We start from the raw sequence: 11,179 nt of genomic DNA, 5'->3' as shown, positions 1-11,179 counted from the left end.
ATGAGTTGCCAGAGTTTCATATAATGATTTTCCAAAATTTGGAAGTTACAGTTGAATTACATGGAAAATTTAAGGTAAACATGGGGTTTTTGTGTTTTTTATGCTAAATTTGAATGTTGTTAAATAATGCTGCAGATTTAAGCAAGGATTTCATTTAAGCAGACTGAATGCTGTGTTGTGTAACACCTGGAACACCAACAAAGATCAATTGGCTCGAGAAGCTCGAATGGCTTGGAGAAGGTTGAACATCTGTGAGTGGGGTTTTACGTTATCAGGTTGCTGAAGAGTTTTTATAGTTTACAGCAAGGACACAAGTTATGTTTTAAGAGAGTTAAACGAGTTTGAAGAGTCCACATGTCTGAATTAGGAAACTCCACATGTCTAAATTGTATTAAAATTAATTGGTAGCTCAGAATTATAGTATAGTACAAATTGCACACTTCAACTTCCTAACGCCGGTCACAGCAGGTAACACACTTCCGCTGTGCAAAGATAATTATAGATTTCACAACAATGGTGATAAGAATGAATGGTTACTCTTCATTCTTCTTGTTCCTGGTATGAGGACAGCAACTGAAAACACAAATCACCGACTAGAGTTTGAAACTCGGAAAACAAAGCACTATAAAAGACATGATATTGTAACACATTCAGTTGTTACACATGATTTATTTCAAACAAGGCAAAGCCTAGAATAGAGTTGAGTCTCGTACCTCCATTTTCGGAGTTGAAAGCTGCTCCAAGATTATTTATTTATGTTACAAAATCTAACCAATTCAGCAGTTAAGCTTAGATAGGTCCGCTCATTTCATTTTCCACTGCAAGTATCTCTCCACACAATCCAACCCACAGAGCTTCTTGACAACCGGCATGATGGCAGGAACCTCCAAGTGGAATGTTGAGTTCATTTCATCTCCACAACCCCATGAATTAAGCTGGCTCCGAGCATCTTTAATAACAGCTCTTGTAGCACAGTGAATGGAGCCTGCTAAAAGCAATGGGGGCTCGCCAGATGCTGCACAAAGTTGATTATGAGAAAATACTTTATTATTAAACTTGCATCAAGTAGGAAGATGGAAATAGTTTTACCTTTTGAAGAGAGAACACGATTTTGATGATGTCCGCTGCTAAGTATTTCCACATTGAAGTGTTTTGGTATGGTGTCTAAAGTAGGGATCTTGTAATTCCATGTGCCTGACTGAATCGTCAATCCGTCCGAGTCTGTTGTGTACTCTTCAAGCATGAAAAATCCAATTCCTTGGACAAAAGCTCCTTCGATCTGCAATACCAAAAACAACCACAGAAATTGACCAATAGCATATTTTCTTTTCTCTTTAAGAACTTCTTGGCAAGGCATTTACAGAAATCAAGAAAGAAAATAACTAAATGCAAGTCCAACTACTTATGAATAGACTTAGACACTATTTAGAGTGCTGCTAGCTAACCTGTCCTAAATCTACTGCAGGGTTGAGACTTTGTCCACAGTCATAGATAATGTCTGATCTCAAAATTGTTGTTTCGCCTGTCAGAAGGTCTATCTCCACCTGTCACCATAGACAATTACCGTTATAAAACCTGGTGCAGTAATGGAATTAACCATAGCTCCCCAATTTTACAACTTGATCAGTGTTTGAACAAGCAAGACCGTCTTAACTCTGATTCAATTTCAGCTTACAGCCAAAATATCATGAAGAGTAGTAGAATGTGGTTTAAAGAAACTTACCTCGCTCACTGCAGCACCGTAGTTTAAGTATAGCAGGGAATCAACCTCAGGGACAAAGTAAGAACTTGCAGATAAGTTAACCGATTCCTCATAAGCCTGCAATTTATTTGGATTATAATAGTTGGATAGAAGATATTTTCCAAATCTGATTAAATATACCTGACTATAGCAAATTTCTACCTGGTGAATAAGCATCTCCCATCTTATAGAACCCATTTGCTCCTGCAGCCTTTTGTTTAGAGGTATGAGCCTGTCAACCAAGGTTCTACAGGCAAGCCTAACTGCTTCACAGCTTGATTCGGATGTAGTGCTCCCATCAGTAAACCCACCTTGAATTAAACTCAAAGTGTCAGACTGTATAACCCGTACTCTATTTAGGAGATCTCCTGCTCCATCACATCCGACTGCGCTAAGACCAAATGCAGCCATCTGCTTTACTTTTGTGTAGAGCCCCTGGCCCAGCTCTATTCCTCCAACTTCCACAACAATGGACCCGTCACTTAGAATGCCAACTTTTCCAGGAGTTGGCCTCAGCATCACTTCATGTATAATAGGTATTCGAGATATACCTCTTTTCTTCCATATATTACACTTATTAAATTCTTTTATCATTTCAGTTCTCTGGTAAAAGTTGGCTGACATTGCTAACTTGTCCCATATCGAGGTCAATGTATATTCCAGATGCTGTCCAGCACTATCTTCAAAGAATACTTTAAGGCTATCATATGTGTGAAAATTTACGGCTCGCACAATATCGGCATCCATGGAAAGAGCAGATGCTACATCTTCAATTATAGCTTCTGCAATAAATGATCCTTGAACTTGTCCAGGGGCTCGCATTGCTGATCTACTAGGCATATTTGTTTTGCATACCTTTATATCAAAAGATAATGCACCCCAGTTGTACTTTTTCAGTGTACTTACTATGTTGATCGGCATTATAGGACTCCAATCTGGGAATATGCCTGCATCGACCAGTATTTCCACATGTAAGGCAGTAACTTTCCCATTCGATTTGTATCCTACACTGTAAGTTATTTTCATAGGATGCCTTCCTCCTGCCATTATCATGTCAGTTTTACGATTGAAATAAATCCTAACAGGGCGCTGTAACTTGTGTGCTGCAAGGGCACATGCTGTAGCAACCTGCAAATTTACAAAGTAATCTCTCATCAGGACTTCCACAGATGGTCAAGAGATAGAAATTAGCAAATAAGTTATCTTGCATATTTCAGATTAATTGTCATTACTTATTGGAATGCTAAATCAATAAAAACAGAGTTAATGTTCTTCCTTGCTCACAATAAAGTTCCACAGTGCTGCCAACTTAGCAGCAGTGTAGATTCTCCCTGCACAAGTATGAACACACTACAAAGCTGAGAGGAAACAAAATTGTATTTTATTGCACTAGGAAAAGCCATCTCACTATCTGAAGCAAAACTCTCATCAGGAAAGAGCTGGATTAGAACCTTGTCTGTAGGGAAAAACAATTGATCCAAAGAAAACTCAAGATCAACCATACACAATTTGTAAATAATTGATTCAACTATGCAGAACAGAAAGTTTTGCTGGCAGTGCTAGTGATAATTTCAATACAGGTTTGTTAGAAAAATTGGGAAGGATGTTCAGAATGCAGTTCCACCATTATTCACAAATCTATCTAGATTTATAGTAAAGAAGCAATTAACATATTGAACAACAGAGTCTTGTAAAGAGAGGAACTCACAGGCATGGCTTTTTGGCCCTTCCCACCAAAGCCTCCACCAACTCTTCTTGTGATTACACGTACATTATGTTCAGGAACACCAAGACATCTTGCAATCACAGCATGTGTAGACTCAGGGCATTGAATTGAACTGTAAACTACTATGCAATCGTCTTCATCAGGCACAGCAAGAGCAGTTTGATTCTCCATATAGAAATAATATTGAGAGCCGAGTTTTATCTGAATGTGAGCAGAAAGTCAGAAATGAGCAGTGATCATGCATAATATGGCAGAAAGATAAATGAAGATAAAATGAGACACGGTTTTTGAGTCTTGTAGATTTTTATTGTTATTTTCTTTTTCTTGAAGAGAACAGTGAGCATATGTAAAAGAGAAAGTCAAAAGTACCTCTGCATGGAGAATCTTGTGATCAGCTTCAGCCATTCCCTTTAAGTTATCACCAACGTGTTTGGGGCAGAAAACAGGAGGCACTTCAAAAACGCTGCCTCTCTTCACAGCATCTTCTACAGTTAAAATTGGAGCAGCTAAATTTTCCATATCATAATCAACCATTGCCATGTTTGATGCTATATCTGCACGTTTTTGTGAATCTGCAACCTATGAGAATGATTTGATAGAATAGGTTAGGCAATGTATCTTCCTCGCCCAATAAAATGCTTAGTTCTTATTTTCCAAAGTAGTATGGTTCAAACAAGAATGACAGAGAAGGAAAAAGCCACACTCGTTCAGGGTATTTATTTCTGAGAGCCCAATTTCTAACTCTTTAAAGTAAAAAACGCCAAACAAGAATGATGGAGAAGGAAATTACCACAAGTGCAAGACGCTGTCCGCAACACTGAGTAAATTCATCAGCAAACAAAGGTTCAGGACCAAACATGGTTTTAGAACCTATGTTCTGCCCACCTTCTGGAATGTCTGTAAAAGAAATAAGTGCACTGACTCCATCTGGAAGTGAGTTCGACTGGAATTCTACACCCTTTACCCGTGCAAAAGGCTTCGTGCTATAAACAAAAGCTCCATGTAGACAATTCTTAGGAGAGGGAATGTCATCCACAAAAACAGCTTCACCTACAGGAACAAAACCCATTTGCTTATTGGCAGTTCCGAGCAATGCATCAATAAACATATTTTAAGCGCGTTAAATTGAACACCACAAAACTTTAGCATGAATGCATGATACTGAGAAATGGATCACTCCGTTAATGAACACGCCAAATGCACAAGTTGAGAGCGACACAATTTACTTAATCTTTTATTTGTTTTTGGAGTGAAAATCAAAAGTTTAAGGAATTAGTTTAATGAATAATAGTGTTTTCTTGCATGTCCAGGCAGACAGACTATTGTCATACCAACCAAACTTGTATTAACTACTATATTAAGCAATTGGAGTTCCATATTTTAAGCAAAACGTAATAGATTAACAACATATAAAAGGTCATATAACATATTCTGAAGAAAGGCATACAAACCAGAAGCTTGAAGAGCAGCTCCAGACTTTGCAACTGCCTCACCAACGGGATGATATTCTTTGCTTATTTGGATGACCTGCTTTGATGATGATGGCAAAGTGGGAAATTTTACAGGGTCCATCCAGTCACAATTCTGCTTTAATTTTGCACCTTCAAACATTGACGTATCGATATGTCCATTCAACCAACCATTAGAATAGCTTTCCAATAAGGGGCTAAAAAACTTAAAAAGAAGACTAACAGCCAAACTCAACCGATAAGCAGGATATGTAGTCCCATCTTCAGGTATCACAGAAGCTTTAACCAATTTAATAGCTTCATAAAGAACAGCAACAGTTAGCATTTTTCCGGTTAAAAATTCCTCAACGTTTCTTGCCCGTATTGCATGTTCAGTTCCAAAAGCACCAAAAGCCAAATGACATCTACTTAACACAGATCCACCAGATGATTTGATGTCTGAAACTTCAGCCAAGAAAGCAGCCTGTAGATAGGGCAGGGCATTTCCAAGGGGTCGTGGGGCAGCTCGAAAGGTTTCAAAAAACAACTTACCACGTCTTCCAGGAGAAATGCTGTTTCCTGATTCACAATTTGGGATTTTAACACTCAAGAGCAGACTTTTGGACTCCAAGGGAGGTCTTTCTAGAAAATCCTCCAAGGTAAGCTTTTCATGTGTGGTACCAGTAATTATATGAACTGATGAACCAGCTGCTAGAAGTATTGTAGCAATATCTGAAGGAAAATGTTTCCTTTGTGCCATCATCAAATTTCCCCCTACACTTCCTAAATTCCGAACAAATTCAGAAGCAATTTTCTCCATATGTATGGCTATTTTTTTAAATACCATGTCACATTCTGAGATGTATTCACCTTCCTTTTTTCCCTTCAAGGCTTCAATAGCTTTAGAAATAGTCGCACCAGCCCCGATTTCAATTCCAGAGTCGTCTCTTTTAATAACTGAAAGCTCGGGAATATGTGCAAGATTGATGTATTTTTCATAGTTTTCAAGTTCCCGATAGTAACTCACAGAAGTATTCGCAACTACTGGTTTTATTCGCACTCCATCTGCATCAGCAGCTTTTAATAACATCTGATACTCCTCAACGCTTGCAGGTTTGTGCCAAGAGTACCTTTCGGAATCTAAAAGCAAGGAAGATTTGACTTCTTCTTTCAAAAACTCAGGGAAAGTACAAATATCATGATTATGGTTATATACCGGTAGTCTGCTTATCTTCATTTCCTGAGTATCTTCCTTGTTCCAGAAAGAGTTACATCCCAAGTCCTCAATATCAACATCAGATGCAAAACTCTTACAAGCATCAGAAATGGGTCGATATCCAGTACAGCGACAAAGATTTCCCGATATAGCCTTTTGAGCCTCAATGGCAGTCAGCTTGGAGAATCCCGGAGGGGGTTCTGGCCGATCAGACTTGTTAGCTTTGGCAAGGGCTCCAAACAGTGACATACACATTCCAGGAGTACAAAAACCACATTGAGAAGCATGGAATCCTGCAAATCTTTGGTGAATAGAGTGGAACCCATTTTTGTTATTACCAAGGCCTTCACTTGTTGTAACTGAACATCCATGTATACTGCAAACCAGTGTTAAACATGCACTCACTGTAAAATCCTCAACTTGGTCCAACACTGGATCATACTTGGACAGCAACACTGTACAAGCACCACACCCACCTACAACCAGAAATAACGGAACAAATCTTTCACTTTAAAAATTGATCTAATAGCAAAACAAATCCAAACTTTTGCAGATTGCTGCAATTTAAACCAAAATTTTAACTTTTGTAATAATGTCTGATTTCATCATTTTGTTAAATTTCTAGCCAATTTCTTTCTAATCAATTTAATTGTTCCAATTTTTAGTTGAACTCATAAACTAACTCCGTAATCAGCAAACTATTTTTCAGAATTTGAAAATTTAACTTCTAATATTAAAAAAGATTCAAACTAATGCTAAAATCTAATTCTAAATTCTTTAGTTATTTTAGTGGTTGAAGCAAAAAAATACGAGTTTGAAGCTAAAAATATCAGAAAAGCCAAATAATATGTATTGTGTTGAGGTAAAAAATTGAAAAAATTAGATTGATTGAATAAAATAGATAAAATTGCAATGAAATGTAATATTACTACAAAAATTAAAATTGATTGAAATTACAACAAACCGCAAAAAATTTGGAGTCATATTGTTATGATCAGAGACGGACACACTCACGGTCCAAGGGGGTCACTGGATTTAAACTTTCCTTTAGTATAAATTAGCAATGGCTCTTACTAATATTAGCACTAACCCATATATACCTGGTGTTGTTTACCTTTATAACATAGTAAGTACTGGTCATTGAAGATAGACCAATCTTTTCAATAATTTTCAAATTTTTATCTTCTCTGAATTTTTGATGAGTTGCTTGCTAAAATTAAAATTGAAAGAATATTATATTTTTTCATTAATAATTAAAAAAAAAATCATTACAGCTATATTTTGGACATCTAAATTATTTTAAAAAGATATATTAAGACTTGAACTAGTTAAGCTACTAATTTGCATTTTGGCCTATTAGACTGGTTTAAACTGCTAATCTAACCAAATAATTAAAGAATATTTTTTTATTATTTTATTAGACCAGGTTGCATTGGTTTGATTAGCCAAAATTCCAAATTCGTATTTCAGTATTTTTGGATGAATCGATTGCTCTGTTCCGATTTTTAAAACATGACTACTTAGAACTGAATTGATTAGCCCAATCCAATTTTAATACACCAAATTTTACTAATTTTATGAACAAATCCATTTCATCTAGTTCGGCCGAAAACGACAATCATTTCAATTCAATTCCTCTCTAAAAAAATAGGCATAACTATACTTAAATACCTTCACCGCAACTGAGCTTGACACTCTTGAAAGGGGTTTGTGATCGCAAGAACTCGAGCAGCGTAGTCGAAGGGTCGAGGCTCGGAACCTGAAATCGCCTCCCATTCACAGCAAAAACAAGATCGTTTCTCGATATTTTTTCCGATTCCGAACCCATTTTCTCGGCCGGAAAACCCAGAAGAAGTTGAACTGATGTGATATCACCATTGATTCTTATAAGCGGTGCAGTTAAATAATGATCAGATCAAGACACAAACAGTGAGATCATTTTTTTAATGGGACCTTAAATGTTTTTTTTATTCTAGTGTGCAGACAATCATAGTGTAGCTTTATCTTCTTGGTGTCAATGATAGACAGACCTGGAGCTCAACCACCAAACCCCATGAGCTCAACAACCAAGCACGTTTGTTTTATTTTGGACAAGGTACAAAAATAACCCTAATGTTTATCGAAATCTCGCCTGGTCTCTCTATGTTTTTCCGATTTCAATTTGGACCCTCGTTTCGTTGGATATAAAATATTTAATTAGGTTTTTTAAAGTAAAATAGAGGAAAGTAAAGTAAGGGTTTAGTTTTTTTGGTAAAAGGTACAAAAAAACTCTCGAGGTTTTAATAAAAATACAAATCAGTCCTTAAATTGTTTTAGGCACAAAACAACCCTCGTTGTTTCAAAATCGAACAAAAAAATCCCTTCCGTCTATCACTTTTACAAAATGCCGTTAAAATGCTGACGTGGAAAATGAAAAAAGTTTAAAATAATCCTTAATGTTTGAAATAAATAACAATTTTATATTCAAATTTTTTTTAAATATTATTTCAGCCTCTTCTTCATTTAATCAAACCATTTAGTAAACCAAACCAAACCAAAATCAAATCAATTAATTTACACAATTAAACCAAACAAACCTAATAAATTAAATCTAATTATATCAATCAAAATTCAATTAATAAAACCTGATTAAATGTAATTAAATCAGAAATTATTGAAATCACCGCCGACCCCGAAATAACCGCTGACCCAAACCACGTGCGGCCTGGAAACTAGACTGGCTTGGTCTGTTCTAAAAAAAACATACCGAATCAAGTATGTTCTCTGAGAACAGACCACCAGATCTATTCTCAGTGAACAGATCCGGTTTGTTCACTGAGAACAGGTCGGCCGTCTGTTCTCAGTAAACAGATAAAGCCCTCTTCATCTGAGACCCATCTGTTCTCATTGAACAAACAAAGCCCGTCTGTTCACTGAGAACAGACGGGTCTCAGATGAAGAGGGCTTCACTCCCTCTTCATCTGCTGTCCTCTGGCGGCCGGCAGCGGTGCCGGCCGTCGGAGAAGATTGTTTTTTATTTTGAAAAAATTTAATAAAAAGGTAATTGGGTCCTTTTAAAATTTTGAGAAGTTTCAGTTGAATATTGTTGAAAATATTAAGGTTACTTTTAGACTTTTTTCCTGACAGATTTAACTCCGTCAACTTCCATATTTAACGGAAGAATTTTTTGTTCGATTATAAAACAATGAGGGTTTTTTTGTTCGATTTTGAAACAAAGAGGGTTGTTTTATGCCCAAAAAAAGTTTAAAGGCTGATTTGTATTTTTAAGTAAATTTCGAGAGTTTTTTGTACCTTTTGCCTTTTTTTTAATGGGTTAGTAAGACTAATGATATGGAGATTACAAAAATGCTTCAATTAATATCAGATCAGGGTTGTCATTGTCATTTTAAAATATTTAATTTATATAAAAAAGTTAATTTATAATCAATTTAGATAAAATAATAGATTATCAAATTATTTAAAGAATAATTTGTGGTAATTTTTTAGAATATATGTTTCGGTAACTTGTTTACACTTTTACATGTCAGTTTTTGACTTTTATTTACGAAAAATATTCTTTTTTTAATTTCATAAATATCTTTTTTCGGTTTTGAGTTTTCACCCAATATTGGTATTCCGCTTTTTCGATTTGGTCGACCGAACCGACCGATTGCACAGCCCTTCAGTTTTTAATAATTTATTCCTTTTTTATAGATTTTTTTCCTTGAATTTTTTTTATCGTGTTTTTATAATATACTAGTTTCGCATTACGTGCTATGCACGTGACTCGTAACGTAACTCCTCAATGAACATATTAGTAAATTTATTATAATTATATCAATTTTTTATTTATTATTAATAGTAAAAATAAATATAATATATTCGGTTATTAAATTTTTTTCCATGCTGAATTTATTATTCTTTTGATTTTATAATAACCATAATTAAATAATTAACTTAATTTTATTAATAATATCTTTAAAAATATAAGATAGAAATTTAAAAAATAATATATTGACCAAATACAGTATTCTAATTTTGTAGTTCAATCAAACTAAAAGATAGGTTTTCCTACTAATTTGGAGACAATTTAGTTATTTTTTACATACTAAAAATTAAATTGGAGATAATTTAGCTGCATATTCTAATTAGGACTTTAATTACAATAGTGATTAATTAAATAACTAATTAGTTAATGACTATAAAACCTTTATTAAGTAGTAGACTGAAAAGGATTATTCAGTAAATTTGCATGTCCCCCCATCCGTACTTTTATATATAGTGTAGATAGATAGTGTAGATGTAGATATAGATATATAGTGTATGAATGGTATATTTATAGTGTATTTATGACATTTTTGTAATATTTTTGTGGTTTATACCATAAAAACACTGCAAATATACAATAAACACTGCAAATACACCATAAACACTGCAAATTCATCATAAATATACTAAAAAAACGGCAAAAATATACCAAAAAACACCAGAAATACACTATAAACACACCAAAAATACACTACAACGTAAATATATTGTAAAATCACTACAAATACACCATAAATCAATTTGTTTTTTACAAAATTATTATATGAATAATAGAACAATTTTATAAACAAAAAATTATAGATTTACAATAATTTATTTACAAAATATTTAAATCATCACAAAAAATATAAAAAATTACACAAATATAAAAACAATATCGAGATATCCATAGCGCGAACAGAAGAGACGAACGGGCTAGCGCGAACGGAAAAACGACCGGAAATGACAAGAAATCCGTCGGAAATAGACTAACGGAAGCGCGAATAGAAAAGCGAACAGAAAAGCGAACGGAAGAGACAGATTGAAAATCAAAAGAAAAAAAGAAGATGAAAAAAAGAGAAAACTTTGAGAGAGAAGATAGAGAAAAAAGTGGCTATTTAAAAGTTTAGCCTAAAATGAGATAAGACTGCTATATATAGTGGGAACTTTTGTAAATAAGTTACAAAAATAGGTAGCGTGGAAAATAAGGGAAAGATGGCCAAAAATAGTGTAAATATTTTGGAAAAAACAGGTATTTCGTA

General features: G+C 34.7%; 1 protein-coding gene across 4 annotated transcripts; it reads right to left on the bottom strand.

Annotated features, from left to right (window-relative positions):
• Positions 1–363: 363 nt before the first annotated feature.
• LOC126657615 (abscisic-aldehyde oxidase-like) lies at positions 364–8,171 on the bottom strand. Of its 4 annotated transcripts, none has more exons than XR_007633380.2 (11): positions 7,803–8,171; positions 4,919–6,607; positions 4,258–4,517; positions 3,837–4,046; positions 3,450–3,668; positions 1,904–2,869; positions 1,724–1,819; positions 1,446–1,544; positions 1,090–1,279; positions 714–1,015; positions 364–622 (listed from the first exon to the last, which is right to left on the bottom strand). XR_007633380.2 is itself a non-coding variant. In XM_050352324.2 (10 exons), the coding sequence occupies exons 1-10, from the start codon at positions 7,957–7,959 to the stop codon at positions 804–806; spliced, it is 4,098 nt and encodes a 1,365-aa protein (XP_050208281.1). In that variant the 5' UTR covers positions 7,960–8,171; the 3' UTR covers positions 364–803. The 4 variants fall into 4 exon arrangements, 1 of the variants encoding a protein (XP_050208281.1); XR_007633379.2 differs by having other exon boundaries at positions 364–573; XR_007633381.2 differs by having other exon boundaries at positions 364–555.
• Between the last annotated feature and the right edge of the window lie 3,008 nt (positions 8,172–11,179).

Source organism: Mercurialis annua, linkage group LG7, assembly GCF_937616625.2.
Source record: "Mercurialis annua linkage group LG7, ddMerAnnu1.2, whole genome shotgun sequence".
Classification (NCBI taxonomy): domain Eukaryota; kingdom Viridiplantae; phylum Streptophyta; class Magnoliopsida; order Malpighiales; family Euphorbiaceae; genus Mercurialis; species Mercurialis annua.
Note: the sequence above shows the minus strand (reverse complement) of the source record. Positions and strands in the feature narration are given on the sequence as shown.

Bases quoted from the DNA above. Each gene is read 5' to 3' on its own strand.
- LOC126657615 (XM_050352324.2), bottom strand. From the start codon at position 7,959: ATGGGTTCGGAATCGGAAAAAATATCGAGAAACGATCTTGTTTTTGCT. The intron at 6,608-7,802 runs GTATTTAAGTAT...TTCTGGTTGTAG, and splicing joins CAAGCTCAGTTGCGGTGAAG to GTGGGTGTGGTGCTTGTACA. The intron at 2,870-3,449 runs GTGAGTTCCTCT...GTAAATTTGCAG, and splicing joins AGGGCCAAAAAGCCATGCCT to GTTGCTACAGCATGTGCCCT.